The 16,165-nt window shown below is 41.4% G+C and overlaps 1 protein-coding gene across 4 annotated transcripts in view; it reads left to right on the plus strand.

Annotated features, from left to right (window-relative positions):
- Positions 1 to 16,165, plus strand: part of ARHGAP6 (Rho GTPase activating protein 6) — a 502,134-nt gene that overhangs the window by 406,683 nt on the left and 79,286 nt on the right. For all 4 annotated transcript variants that reach the window (XM_049873118.1, XM_049873119.1, XM_049873121.1 and 1 more), the window contains exon 2: positions 8,716 to 8,875. In XM_049873118.1, coding sequence (XP_049729075.1) covers positions 8,716 to 8,875 — 160 coding nt within the window. The remainder of the gene's footprint in view (positions 1 to 8,715; positions 8,876 to 16,165) is intronic.

Here is a 16,165-nt window from a genome sequence, read left to right on the forward strand (position 1 = left end):
TGCTTCTTAATGCGTGTTTGAAATAAAATAATTCATAGGATTCTGTTCATTTACATAGTATACAAAATAATGCATGTTTTTTTAAAATGTACACAGAGCCCTGGTGGCATGTGGTTAAGAGCTTGGCTGCTAACAGATCGGCAGTTCACCAATCCACCAGCTATTCCTTGGAAACCCTATGGGCAGTTCTGTTCTGTCCTGTAGGGTCACTGTGAGTCGGAACTGACTCGAAGGCACCTAACAACAACATAATATACACAATAATAATAATATATAGCGAATGGCTTCAATGATTAAAAAAATAAGTGATGGTTTTTATCTCCTGATACCATCACTTTCTGTGAATTCTGTGTAATTTGGGGCTAATAGAACACCTAATTTAGGCTACGCTATTTCTCTACCTCTGAACTATTGATATTTGGTGGATAATCCTTTGTTGTTGGGGGCTGTCCTGTAGCACACCCCTCCAGTTGTGACAACCAAAAATGTCTCCAGACGTTGCCAGATATCCCCTGGGGGGCGAAATCACCTATGGTTGAGGACCACTGTGCTAGCCCGTTTTTTAATTCTTATATTGTCGGCCTTTAGTAATGCTGTCTTGTAGTAACCCAGAATAAAAGGATTTTTTTACAACTGCCGAGGCATTTAATCTATCCAGAAACTGAGTCCGTTTCAACTTCACCCACATTTATGAAATTGAGACACATTCAAAATAATTTTCAATCCTTAAAAAAAAAAAATCCTATGAGGGCCACTCCAAAGACTGGTTCCAAAAAGCCTTAAAATGAGTCACCTATTTATTAGATAGACAGTCACCAAAGAAAAATGCTGGCCTGGAACAAGCATTGGAGAGTTGAGAAACAGCCAGAAACCCATTCGAGGCCGTGCTGGTGGGCTCTGGAGCGCTTCCGTGTGCTGTTTCTCATTTCCTTGGTATATGTCGTGAGGATCAGCTGGGGACATTGACCTTAGTGTTCATGTTTTCCTGCTCCTAAGTGGTCTGTTGGGTGTGGGCGTCATGGATTCCCTTTTTTCCAGGTCAGATCGTATCACGTTCATTTTCTATCCTCGTGTACTAGCATTTCTCAGCTTATAAACAGGCTCCGTTTCAAAAGAGTGTTTCTTAGCAGTTTATTCAAATTCAGACTATGTTATTCTGCGTAGATAAAACATGACATGGCCTGGTTAGGTTTTTAGACAGCCCCAGAAATCCAGTTTCTTAATTTAACTCATGGTGTACCTGATACATTTTGTCACTTGTTAGGCAGGTATTTGTTGTTGTTAGTTCCTGCTGAGTCGGCTCCAGCTCTTGACAACCTTATGTGCAATAGAACAAAATGTTGCCCAAGCCTGTGCCATCTTCATGATCATTGGTGTGTTTGAGTTCATTGTTGTGGCTGTCGTGTCAGTCCATCTCATGGAGGGTTTCCCTTGTCTTCACTTACCCTCTGTTTTACCAATCATGATGTCCTTTTCTAGTGATTGGTCTTTCCTGATGACATGTTCAAAGTAAGTGAGCCGAAATCAAGCCATCCTCCTTTCTAAGGAGCATTCTGATTGTATTTCTTTCAAGATTGATTTGGTCATTCTTCTGGCAGTCCATGGTCTGTACAATATTCTTCGTCAACACCACAGTTTGACTGCATTGATTTTTCTTCTTTTTACCTTTTTTATTGTCCAGCTTTCACAAGCATATGAGGTGGTCAAAAAGACCATGGCTTGGTCGGGCACACTTTACCAAATAAACCGAACTCATTACCATTGAGTTGATTCCAACTCATAGCGACCCTATAAGACAGAGTAGAACTGCCCTGTAGGGTTTCCAAGGCTGTAATCTTTACGGAAACAAACTGCCACATCTTTCTCCCTCAGAGCAGCTGGTGGTTTTGAATCTCTGACCTTTTGGTTAGCAACAGAGCGCTTAACCATTGCACCACCAACCAAAACCCAAACCCATTGCCGTTGAGTCGATTCCCACTCATAGCAACCCTGTAAGACAGAGTAGAACTGCCCCATAGGGTTTCCAAGGAGCAGCTGGTGAATTTGAACTGCTGACCTTTTGGTTAGTAACTGTAGCTCTTAACCACTGTGCTACCAGGGATCCATTGCACCACCAGTAAGTGACAATTCAGTGTCAGACACTGGGATGCTTGGAATACCAAGGCAAACAAACCAGACAAGGCTCTTGAGCTCATGAACTTAGCCAATGTGCAGCTGATGGTGCAGAGTCCCAGGATTGGGTCCCTGGCACATGGTGTTGTTATAGAACCACCCCATAGGGTTTCGTAGGCTCTAATTTTTACAGGAGCAGATCACCAGGTCTTTTCTCCCATGGAGCCGCTGGTGGGTTAGAACTGCTGACCTTTCGCTTAACCATTGCACCGTTAGGGCTCCTTTGGCACATGGTAGTAGGTGCTAAATAAATATGTGTAGGCTACTAAACATATTTACGTAGGCAAAGATAAATATAGAGACCGACTCTATATCAAGGGTCGGCTAACTACAACCAGCAGGCCAAATCTGGCCCACTGCCTGTTTTTTAGGAGCTAGGAACAGTGGTTATATTTTTAAAAATTTAAAAGAGTAATATTTTATGACGTGAAAATGATGAGAAATGCAAATTTTAGTTTCCACAAATAAAGCTTTATTGAAACACAGCCAAGCCCATTTTTTTTCATGTTGTCCGTGGCTGTTTTTGCCCTACAATGGCAGAATCATGTGACAGAGACTCCATGACCAACAAACCCTAAAATGTCTGCTGTCTGACCCTTTATAGAAAAAGTTTGCTGACCTAGCTATAGATAATTGAGCCTGTTGGAGTTAGCATGTTTAAATACTTTTAAAGAATTGATAGGCAATTCCATTTTGACAAGTTAAACAGTAATTGACTCCTTTGTTGTTGTTGGGTGCTGTCGAGTCATTGTGAACTCATAGTAATCCCATGTGACAGAGTAGAACGGTTCTGTAGGGTTTTCTAGGCTGTAATATTCGTGGAAGCAAATTGCCAGGTCTTTCTCCTGCAGAGCTGCTGAGTGGGTTCGAACCACCAACCTTTCTGTTAGCAGCCGAGTGCTGAACCATTTACATCACCAGTGCTCCTATAGTTAGCTTCATATCTAAAAGTCATAGTTATCTGGGACTCCCCATTTCGGGAAAAACAGGCAACTCACTGAGGCTGTACCTGTGGTCTCCTAAAGTCAGTGGGTGTGAGTGAGGGGTACACTCAAGGCCTGAGTCTCTAACTCTGAACTTTTCAACCTTGTAAAACCAGCTGCAGTAGAGTCGGTGCTGACTCATACACTCCCATGTGTGTCACAGCAGAACTGTGCTCCATAGGGTTTTCAATGGCTGATTTTTCAGAAGTAGATCTTCAGGTGGATTTGAACCTCCAACCTTTTGATTATGGACCAAGTGTATTAAGCACTTGCACCACCCAGGGACTTCATTTAAACTTTTAACTTGTACTCAGTCCAGTTATTTAAAAAAAAAATCAAAATGCGCTAGATCTGAAAGAATTTTCTTCAGTCCATAAAATGTGATTGCAGCCTCCCCCCTTTGCCTGGATTGGCTCACCCATTCCCCTCCCTCCACTCCTTCCCATATCTTGTTGGCTAAGCCCCTCTTGGGCTCCTGCTAGTCTTCATCATTATCTGCTGGGTGTAGAGTCATATATGTCAAAACAAACAAAACCCCCCTCGCTTCCTCTAGCTCTTCCTCAGAGTCTGCCTTCTCAGGGAGGTCTTTCCACTGTTATCTACAACTGCAGATTCCTCTCTTCTACTCAGCCGTCCAGCCTCCTTCCCAGCCTTTTTCCCCCTACCTAGCACTTATCAGTATTTACCACACTATATTCTTTTTTTTTTTTTTTTATTCTTTGCCTAACTTCTTCACTGTCTCGCCTTACTAGGGTACAGTCATGAGTCGCTTAACATCCACGATATGTTCTGTGAAATAGGATGTTATATGATTTGGACCTTGTGCAGGCACCGTATTAGGATGAAGGTCCTTTCAGGCATTCGCTGTCAGAATAAGCAGGTTTTGTCCATACTAAAAATTTGCTGGGAAAAATAACCTCCCTCTTCAATTAATTTATCTAAGGTTCAACAAATTCTTCTGCTGCCTTCCCATCAGCACTCACAAACTCACCAGGCTGACATTATGCTGCGCAGAACAAGTTGTTTGAAGTACTTGAACTACCCAGAGCTGGCACTAAACTCGATATCATAATCTAGCCCTGCTTTTTCTTTAAGCCTCTTGAACAAGCTTTGTGTCTTAGCAGTGATCCTCAACATGCTGAGAGGGATTCACTTTTATGTTGGATCCTCAATCTGCGTCGTTAGCAATTCCTCCATATCTGGCATAGGTCCCTCTCTCATTTGCATTAGTCTCGTAGCTTTCAATGGAGCCGATCCTTTAACAACTTGGAGAATTTTTTCTTTGTTTTTAAGGATCGTCGTGATTCTTGAGTGCAACATGCCTAAATGCGCTATGTCCCATTCTCCGATCACAATTTCTGAACTCTATTATAACCTTCATTTTTATTATAACCTTCACGTGCAAAAGATGTGGCAGTCTGCTTCCATAAAGATTTACAGCCTTGGAAACCCTACGGGGCAGTTCTGCTGTGTCCTACAGGGTCACTATGAATCGGAATTGACTCCATGGCAGTGCGCTTGGGTTTGGGTTTTTGCATTGTAACCTTTATGGGATCACAGACTTATATGTGGTTGGACCTTGCCTGAACAGACTTTATGCAGCACATGACTGTATAAAGGAGTCCTGGTGGCGTGGCGGTTAAGCACTCTGCTGCTTACCAAAAGGTTGGTGGTTTGAACCCACCCAATGGCTCCAAAGGAGAAAGACCTGGTGATCTGCTCCCGTAAAGATTTATTGTTGTTGTTAGGTACCACCGAGTTGGTTCCTACTCATAATGTCCCCACGTACAACAAAACGAAACATTGCCCGGTCCTGTGCCATCCTCACAATCATTGCTATGCTTGAGCCCATTGTTGCAGCCACTCTATCAATCCATCTTGTCGAGGGTCTTCCACTTTTTGGCTGATCCTTTATTTTACCAGGTACATTCTTCTCCAGGAATTGGTCCCTCCTGATAACATGTCCAAAGATGAAGTCTCGCCATCCTCGTTCTAAGGAGCATCCTGGCTGTACTTCTTCCAAGACAGATTTGTTCATTCTTCTGACAGTCCATGGTAGATTCAATATTCTTCTCCAACACCACAATTCAAATGCGTCAATTCTACTTCACTCTTCCTTATTCATTGCCCCTAAAAATCACAGCCTAGAAAACCCTATGAGGCAGTTCTATGCTGTCACATGGGGTTGCTGAGTCAAAATCAACTTCTATAGCATCCAACAACAATAACAACTCAGGAGTGTACAATTTTCATTTTTAAGTGAATAAATAAGTGATTGACTGAATGAATGAAGTTCCAGATACTGAGGGGGAAAAAAATCAAAGAATTAACATAGTGCCACTCACTCTTTGGGATGAACATTCTAGGCAGGATGCTGCCAGCATCATGGAAGAAAGGTGTCTTACTAGTTGTTGGGCCAGTCTTTCTGTCTTCCTTCTTTAAGGTGCATGATGAAGAGGGTGAGGTCTTTGGAGGTTCCTGAAGTATTCCACTCCTAAGCAATAAGTCCCTGGTGGGGCTGACATGGTTCAGTGTTGATCCTTCCCACCCCCTGCAAGTTTTTTTTTTTTTTTTTTTTGTCTTACCCGTTGAGGAAACAGTCTTTCTCAGCGAGGGGGGACACTTGGCTTTAGCGGATTTCTAAGTCTGTTTCTTAGGCTCTCACTTGCTCGCTGTCTGCACTGGGGTGGAGCCATACACTCTCAGTGGGCAGCAAAGGTGTGCATGTCCACGAACATACTCTTAGGGTTGTGTGGATCTTTGCTTTGACTCTTTGATATGGAGTATTTTAGCATTGTATGTCTCTGTAAGTACGTGAAGCTCTAATTGATCATATCACACCACTGCACTTACTGTGATTAACATAGCTCACTTGAGTGCCGTATACAGAAACAGAGGTTATGATTTAGCCTGGAGGTTAAGTGCATAAGTCCTGAGCTAGAGCCTGGGCTCTGAATCTTACAAGCTTTATGCTTTGGGGAAAATTGCTTAACCTCCCCAAGCCTTAATTACATTATGTATATTATTATGTTATGTTATGTTATGTTATGTTATGTTATGTTATGTTATGTTATGTTATGTTATGTTATGTTATGTTATGTTATGTTATGTTATGTTATGTTATGTTATGTTATGTTATGTTATGTTATGTTATGTTATGTTATGTTATGTTATGTCATGTATCATATAATACTGTGTAGTCCCTGGGTAGCGCAAAAGGTTAACACACCCAACTGCTAACCAAAAAGTTACACGTTTGAGTTCACCCAGAGGTGCTTTGGAAGAAACAAATAGTGATCTACTTCCAAAAAATCAACCACTGAAAACCCTATGGAACACAGTTCTGCTCTGACACACATGGGGTCATCATGAGACAGGACTATCTCCATGGCAACTGGTATGTTATAGTGTATTATATTATGGTATATTATACTATATAATTATCTACTAAATTAATGGGAAACCCTGGTGGGGTAGTCGTTAAGTGCTATGGTTGCTAACCAAAGGTTGGCAGTTCGAATCCACCAGGTGCTCCTTGGAAACTGTATGGAGCAGTTCTGCTCTCTCCTGTAGGGTTACTATGAGTCAAAATTGACTCGACAGCAGCGGGTTTTGGTATATTATTATACTATAATAATATGAGTCATAAATATATATTACAAGGAGCCCTGGTGGCGCAGCAGTTAAGTGCTCGGCTGCTGACTGTAAGCTCTGTGGTTCAAACCCATCAGCCATTCCTTGGGAGGAAGATGTGGCAATCTGCTTCCGTAAAGATTACAGCCTTGGAGACCCTATGGGGCAGTTCTACTCTGTCCTGTAGGGTTGCTATGAGTTGGAAATGACTCGATGGCAATGTTTTTTTTTTTGTTTTATATATTATAGTATATATTAACCAAAAAAAACCCCAGTGCCGTCGAGTTGATTCCGACTCATAGCAATTAGATACCCTGTATATTACATATTACATGTTATGCATTATTATATTATATTGTCAAACACAATGATTTATTAAAAATAAAATATAAAAATGGTGTTTGTGCATATGCCCCTAAATTTTAGGCATGGGATCCAGGTAGATTTTTAGAAAAAGCTCTAGCTAAGTATCCAGTTCTGACAACAAAGTAAACTACCCCACGCCCCAACTCCTACCAAGTTTTTGCTACAGAATCAGAAAGTTTTCTCCCTCCTATCCAAAAAAACCCCACAAATTAAAACAAGACATTTTGTTAATATAAAAACAACCTAGGTCCAAGTAATTAAAAAAGAAAGAAAGAAAGAAAGAGTTCATCGATGTCTGTAACACGAAAAATGCATATGTGGGGGCTGAGTGCATCTTCAGAAGGAGAAGCAAGAGAGGTGGGAGGCAAATAGGGCAATACCCCCAAGGGGAGGCAGCCTTAGGGCCCCACCAAGGGCAAAATGAAGATGGCAGTGGGAGGAGGAAGGGACTTAGGAGTTGACCCTAGTTGGGTTGTTGAAAAAATATTTATGTATGTATATATATGTGTGTGTGTGTGTGTATACACATATATATATAATTTTGTTTTTGTTAGGTGCCATCAAGTCAATTCTGACTCATAGTGACCCCATGTGGCAGAGTAGAACTGCCCCATAGGGTTTTCTAGGCTGTAATTTTTTTTTTTTTAATCTTTATGGGGATAGGGGGGTTGTGGATGGAGCCCTGGTGGTGCAGTGGTTAAGCACTCAGATGCTAACTAAAAGGTCAGTGGTTCAAACCCACCAGCTGCTCCACAGGAGAAAGATGTGGCAGTCCGCTTTCATAAAGAGTTACAACCTTAGAAGCCCTATGGGGCAGTTCTACTCTGTCCTGTAGGGTTTCCAAGAGTTGGATTGACTCAATGGCAGTGGGTTTGGTTAGGTTTTTTGGTAATCTTTACAGGAGCAGATTGCCAAGTCTTTCTCCCAAGGAGTGGCTTGGTGAGTTTGAACCACTGATCTATCGGTTAGTAGGCCGAATACTTAACCTTTGTGCCACTAGGGCTCCTTAAATATAATATTATTATATTATTAAATATAATATACATAGGGTCCTTATGAGGAGCCACCTCATAAGGTTGTTGGTGGGATTAGCTAAAAAATCCTTAGCGTAGTCTCTGGTACGTGGTAGCCTATCAATATACGTTCCTCCTCCTGTATCCAGTGATAGTCATTGGCAGCAGTCTTTGCTGTGTCAAATATAAAAACGATTCTTGTGCACAAGAAATAGGAAAAGAAAAGATTCCTAATTGTTCTCATAAACGAGGTCCCATGAGAGGAAGTAGGCCCCTCAAGGGATATTTCTACATAGTTTTCTTTGGACTGCGTATGCATCATTAGATGGGATCAGGTCTCATCAAACCCAGCAGATACTTAAGATTTTGACGTTTGCAACAGACTGAGAAAATCCACAGTCAATTAAGAGTGGGTTTGATTTGGGGAATAGAGAGCCAGTTTGGGGACACAGATGGCGTTTGTTTGCCTTTGTTACTAAGAGAGAGGGTAATGTTGCTGAGAAGTGGGCGGCCCATGTAACTCTTGATGTTTTTCCCTTGGCCTGCAGGGTGACTTCACCTGGAACAGCATGTCAGGCCGCAGCGTGCGGCTGAGGTCAGTCCCCATCCAGAGTCTCTCCGAGCTGGAGCGGGCCCGGCTGCAGGAAGTGGCTTTTTATCAGTTGCAGCAGGACTGTGACCTGTGCTGTCAGATCACCATTCCCAAAGGTAAGGGCTCAGCTGCCATTCCGCTCCGGAATGCGGGAGTCAAACATCTGTTCAGGCAAAGCCGCAGGCTGCGGTCTCATCTCCCACCTAACATTAACCTGGGAAGAAAACTACCATCTCTTGGTCGTTGGCTGGCATTAGTGTATTATTTCGAAAAACAAGTTCAAGCAGAACAATTTGCATGTGAGCTTGTATGTTTATTTAAAGGGGAAGGTCAACTTGGGGCACTAAAAGGAAAGCCATGTGTATCTCAACAGTCTACACGAGTGTTGAACAACCTATTGAGAAGAATTTTCAGAGAGGTCAGCTGAAACCCTTTGAAAAAAGCTGTGTTTATCTCAGCGTGATTTCAGAATAACCAGTTGAAAAGAATGTTTTACCAATGGGTTAAACTCATCATTTGGCCTTATGCAAACACTGAATCTGGCCCTGTGCTGACTTTCACTTGTTTTTACCCCTGGTGCTCTGTGGTTGGGCCCACAGTACAACTTGGAGTCTGTACAGACCTGGTTGCCTGATGCTTCTGCAAACCCAGATCCTCATTTCAGTAAAGATGAGAAGCAGGCACTTGAATTCTGTTAATCCATATAAGTCTAGTTCTGAGTTTTTACTATCTTTTATAAAGCAACGGGAAACCCTGGTAGCACAGAGGTTAAGAGCTACGGCTGCTAACCAAAAGGTCAGCAGTGTCGAATCCACCAGGCGCTCCTTGGAAACTGTATGGGGCAGTTCTACTCTGTCCAATAGGGTCATTATGAGTCGGAATCGGCTCGACGGCAATGGGTTTATAAAGCAACGTTATAATTTTTGTTAGTGTGTAACAGAAAGCTGCTTTGAGGTACAACGAAAACCTGTGATGTTGTACAAACAGAGTTCCAGTTCTAGTTGCCGTCAGTCAATCCTGACTCAAGGTGACCCGATGTGTGTCCGAGTAGAACTGTGCTCCATACAGTTTTCAATTGCCGATTATTCAAAAATACATCGCCAGGCCTTTCTTCCAAGGTGCCTCTGGTTGGACTTGAACCTCCACCTTTTTGGTTGACAGCCAAATGCATTAACTGTTTGCATCACCCAGGGACTGCACAAATAGAGTAAGCCCGCCCTAAAAAGATATTGGCTGATGTGCCTGGAGCTTCAAGGAAAGCAGAAGAGAGGCGCGTTAAGGTTCTAAAAGCTGTAAGGCGGCCTCAGAGGATCTAAGTGTCTGCAGGACTTCTTTTCTACTTTGTTTTCCTTGACGGGACTGAGCAAGGAGTTTGTTATGGATTGAATTGTGTCGCCCAAGATATGTGTTGTAAATCTGAACCTCTATGCCTGTGGGTATAATCCCATTTGGAAATGGGTTGTCTTTGGTATGTTAATGAGACAGGATTAGTGTAGGGTGTATCTTGAGTGGAGGGGAATATACAGGTCATATGATCCTCAAGCTAAAAGTAGACAAAGACCTTCCCAAGAGCAGACAGAGAGAGAGAAAGTCTTCCCCTAGAACCAGCACCCTGAATTTGGACTTCTTGCCTCCTAAACTGTGAGAAAATACATTTCTGCTTGTTAAAGCCACCAACTTGTAGTATTTCTGTTACAGCAGCCCTAGATAACTAAGACAAGGTTGCTTCATGTACATTTATTCATAAATAATTATATATATTCATAAAATAAATATTATATATTTAGTCACACATATGTCTGTGTGTATGTAAATGTGTGTACACACTTACACACATTCACACATAAATATGGGTCTCAAGCAGAGGTGGGAATCTGTTTGACGAACCTTCTCCTGTGAGACTGGGGCTTCCAGGGCCTGGCTGTTTGATAATATAGCATACTCATCAGCTGCTGGGAGTCACCATAGAGAGGGAAGAGCTGTGGCTGCGGAAGGGTGATGGCAATGACTGGAGTGATTTCCCAGAGTGCACTGCACGGTTAGGATACAGGGCCCAAGAGGAGGACCTGACTGAACTATAGAAATAGGCGGACATAGGTTCCATGGGTCTAGTTGCAGAGATAAGTTAGAAGATGGTGGGAAGAGCAAGAGAAATTTCCCTCCAGATTGCTTCTCTGCTCTCAGCAAAATAGGAAGCAGTTTTATCTGCTGGGAGTGAGGATGGAGGAGGCCCTGGAGGTTTGAGGAAAGAGGATGGGAGTGGAAGAGAGGAGAGCCAACAGAAGAGGGGTTGCAGGCTTGCTCCAGTTGCCGTCAACTCTGACTCATGGCGACCCCACATGTGCAGAGTAGAACTGTTCTATAGGGTTTTTGAGGCTGTGACCTTTCGGAAGCAGATCACCAGGCCTGTCTTCCAAGGCACCTCTGGGTGAGTTTGAACCACCAACTTTTTGGCTAGTAGTCAAGTGCTTAACCGTCAGGCCACGAGGGCTCCTTTGAGGGTAGTGGCTGTGAATTTAAAGTGCAAAATGAATATCCTGGCAGCTAAACACTGCTAAAGCCAAATGCGCCACTAAATTCCCCAGCCCTGGTTAAGTCCAAATATCCTGTCACTGGGATAGTTCGGTGAAGGTAGAGGGGTACAGGGGAGTGGGCAGTATATTTGTGGTAGCAGAATATTGAACCCAAAGGTGTTCACATGCTTATCCCAGAACTTGTGAATATGTGACCTTACACAGTAAAAAAAGGACTTGTTGTTGTTATGTGCTGTGGAGTCGGTTCCGACTTATAGCAACCCTATAGGACAGAGTAGAACTGCCCTGTCGGGTTTCCAAGGAGCGGCTGGTGGATTCGAATTGCCGACCTTTTGGTTAGCAGCCTGAGCTTTCAACCACTTTGGCACCAAACCCATTAAAAAAAAAAAAACATGGCATCCAGTCAATTTCACCTCATAGCGACCCGATAGGACAGAGTAGAACTTCCTCATAGGGTTTCCAAGGAGCAGCTGGTGGATTCGAACTGCTGATCTTTTGGTTAACAGCTGAACTCTTAACCACTACGCCATCATGGTTTCCAAAAAAGGATTTTGAGGTGGGGAGATTATCATGGATTACTGGAGTGGACCCAAACTAATCACTTAGGTCCTTAAAGAGGAGAACTTTTCCTGCTGTGGTCAGAGGGAGATATAATTATGCAGGAATGATCAGGGAGATGCCATGTTGCTGGCTTTGAAGATGGAGGAGGGGCCATGAGACAAGGCATGTGCGTGGCCTCTAGGAGCTGGAAAGGGCAAGGAAACAGATTCTCCCCTAGAGTCTCCAGAAGTAAGGAATTCCTGCCAACTTCTTCATTTTAGCCTAGCGAGACCTATTTTGGCCTTCTGAGCTCCAGAACTGTAGGATAATAAATTTATGTTATTTTAAGCCACAAAATCTGTGTAACAGTAGAAAACTAATACAGTATCCAAGGAAACGATTATAATCATGGACTATGGAATCTGAATTGGATAAGAAGATGCATTAAGAAAAAATGGAAAAGACTTACATTTTCCTTGAATAAGAAGTCAATAATATCTATAAATTCAATGTGATTCCAAAAAAAAGTACCAAAAGACTTTTTTTTTTTAACAACAATTTAGGGTTTTGGATTTAGCTAAATTAATCTCAGCTTCCTGTGGGAGAATAAGTATGTGAGGACAGTGTTGTTGTTGTGGGGTGCCGTCAAGTCAATTTTGACTCATAGTAACCCAGTGTGACAGAGTGGAACTGCCTCATAGAGTTTTCTTGGCTGTAATCTTTATGGAAACAGATGGCCAGGCCTTTTTCCTGCAGAGCCACTGGGTGGGTTTGATCTGCCAACCTTTCGGTTAGCAGATGAGTACTTAACAATTTTGCCACCAGGGGGAAATCTAATAAAGAGGTCTAATGGAGATCATCCCTATCTGTTTAATAAATGTGCCATAAAACTAAAGGAATTAAAAGAATACTGTACAGCCTTAGGAATAGACAGGCAGATCAGTGAGAGAGAATAGAGTTCAATAATTGACCCAAATATGTATCAGAATTTATTATATGATAAATATACTTTTCTTGTGAGGGAAGAAAAGATAGATTATTATAATGTCTGAGACAATGGGATAACCATGGGGGGAAGAAGCTGGATTCAGACCTTATTTCTTTCATCAAAATAATTTGATACGGAATCCATATTTGAAGATTAAACAAATAAACTATAAATGCACCCGATGAAAACGTAGCTGGAGGGTTATGTATTTTTAGAAAACTTTCTTAGAAGACACACTATCCAGAAAATATGAAGAGAAGTAACAAATTTCACTACATAAAACAATAGAATTTTCTCTGTGGCAAATAAATAAAAATAAAAAGATGAATTAGCAGCATACTTGACAAACAAAAGACTAATTTCTTTACTATTTAAAGCTTTACAAATTAGAAATTAATATGAAAAAGAGAAATAAATTAAAATACAGGCAAATTATAGACCTCTTACAGGAAACCCTGGTGGTGTGGTTAAGAGCTGCTTGCGGCTGCTAACCAAAAGGTCCGCAGTTTGAATTTTGTTTGTTTGTTTGTTTCCTTGGAAACCGTAGGGGGCAGTTCTACTCTCCTGTAGGGTCACTATGAGTCAGAATCGACTCGAGGGCAGCAGGTTTTACAGGAAAAGAAATACAAATGGTTTATAAATATTGGAAAAGACACTCAGCCTCATATTCATTAAAGAAAAGCAAGCTAAAACAACAAGATTTTTTTTCTCCAGTTAAGATTGTTGTTACTTTATGTGCTATCGAGTCAGTTCTGACTTTACCCCATGTAAGCAGAACGAAACAATGCCTGGTCCTTCGCCATCCTCACAATTGGTGCTGTTTGAGCCCATTGTTGCAGCTACTTTGCCAGTCCATCTCGGTGGGGGTCTTCTTCTCACTAACCCCTTACCTTACCAAACATGATGTCCTTCTCCAGGGACTGATTCCTTCACAATAGCATTTCCAAAGTACGTGAGACAAAGTCTCACCATCTTCGCTTCTAAGGAGCAAGACAGATTTATTTGTTCTTCTGGCAGTCTATGGTATATATTCAATATTCTTTGCCAACACCATAATTCAGAGGCATTAATTCTTCTTCAATCTCCCTTTTTCTTTGTCCAGCTTTCGCATGTATATGAGGTGACTGAAAATACCATGGCTTGGGTTGAGAAATTAAGCAAAATCTAATGGCTAGCATGAACTTCCATTTAAAAAAAAAAACTTTTTTTTTCGTTTTTTTTTTTTCATATAGCCACGATTTATTCATTCATTCATCCAAAACACATCAACAGATTACTTTTTATATATTGGATATCATGTAAGGCTCAATTAATACTATTTTGATAACAGTTTAGTACAAAGGGTTTAAGGCAGGGTTTAGCAAACTGGTCCATGGGCTGAACTGAGCTCAAGACCTGTTTTTGTAAATTAAGTTTTATGGACACACAGCCACACACATTCACTTACAAGCTGTCTGTGGCTGCTCTACAGCAGCAGAATTGAGTAATAGTGAAAGACCGTATGTCTCCAAGTCTCAAATATTTACTATCTGTTCCTCTACAGGAAAAATTTGCTCATCTAAGGTAAGCTAAAAGGAAGTGACTGATTTCCATCACCAGCAGTATTGCAGGACAGCATAGGCAATATGACTTAACCTCATTATATCGTGAACAAGTACTTAAAGTCAAATGATTCCATAAGAGCGAAATGCATATTCATGTTTTCTCTCGTGCTGGTTTTTTTTTTTCCTAGCCTCAGTTAATTTCTGATATCACAATTGAGAAAGGCTTTGTCTGTGTTTTTTTTTAAACACTGAATGAGGAATGGCTGATGGTTTAAGAAAAAGTGGACAATAGTCCAATAAAAGTGTACCCTGAGGCCTCAAAATTGCTAATTGTATTGTTTCTTTATAAATTGGTCCCACAACTCAATGAAATTGAGCAAATGATATTCTTGGTCAGCCAATTTTGCAGCTGTCTTCTGTTTGTGATTTAAATGTTGATTTAGAAAAAGGGTAACCTGGTGTGCAAGGCTGAGGCGTGCATGTTTATCTAACAACCCTAGACAGAAATTATAACTGCCCCCTCTGCTGTTATCCTTGCTGGCAATGCCTAGTTGAAGAGATAATATGTTAGAACTATTCATCAACATTTTTTGTGTAACAATGATGTATGAAGCCTGGGGCAGAATCCATAAACTCCACCGTAGGTAGAATAGAAATGCAGATAACAAACAAACACCATCAAATAGGGTGATCAAAGAATAATGTTAGGCCACTGGACTTAAAGGCCCTCCGCAATATCTGTATAGTGTGAGCTGTGGAGCTAATCATATCTTCTAAGTATCCCCCATCAACTTTTCCAAGATCCTCTCATATAAGGAATGATTTCCTGTGGGTAGGGCTATGTCTTATTTGTCTTTGAATCTTCAGCGCTGGGTACAGTGACTGACACACCACTGTCTCTCGGCAGAAGTAAATGGATGAATAAATGAATGCACGCATGAATACTCTCCATTAAAATTAAGATCCTTCTTTCATTCCTCACTGTTTCTAAAGAGTATCGTCTTTTTCTCATTTTCCCCAATAATGATTTTGAAGCAGCCTCTTGCTTGCCTACTGTTTCACCCCATGCCGACTTCGTTTCCAGCTTTGACTGATGGCCTCATAGGGTTGCTATCATGAAGTAATGATGCAGTGAATTAATGATATCATGATTAAATGAAGCAATAACCCTAATGAGCTTATAAAACAGACAAACAAAAAAAGAAGCCCCGGTGGCGCCTTATAAGCTCCCAATAAAAGATATCTATCAATTTTTTTTTATCACCATCATCATTATCATCACCATATTGCTTTGTCTTGTGTCTGTCCCTTCTTTTGTCTTGAGACTGCCCCCCACCCTAGGTCACTCCATTATTACGTCTCACATGAATTGTAGCCATGGATACACTCCACCTGCTTTCCTCCATTCAGAGATTCTCCCTCATTCTGCTCACTCTGCTTAAGACCACCAGAGTAGTCTTCAACCACAGAAGCTACTCCCTTGTTGGAAAAAAACAAATCTCCCCAGGCTCCCCATTGCCTACTGATCTATCAAAGCCATTTACAGTACTATTTCATAAAAAAGAAGAGGTCCATTTTGTTTGCAGCCTGTTCTTAGGATGCACTGCAGACTTGAAAGTTTGTCTTAGAGCAGTGGGTTTTAAACGTTTTGTCCACAATCCACAGTGCGACATACATTTTACATCTCAACCCAGGAAACACACAAACCTAACAATGCTTATCTTTATCAGAGATACATTTTTATATTCTCTGCAATATTCTGACTTGATTTCATTTTCTTTTTTTTAATAATTTTTATTG

This window comes from Elephas maximus, chromosome X (assembly GCF_024166365.1).
Source record: "Elephas maximus indicus isolate mEleMax1 chromosome X, mEleMax1 primary haplotype, whole genome shotgun sequence".
Lineage (NCBI taxonomy): Eukaryota > Metazoa > Chordata > Mammalia > Proboscidea > Elephantidae > Elephas > Elephas maximus.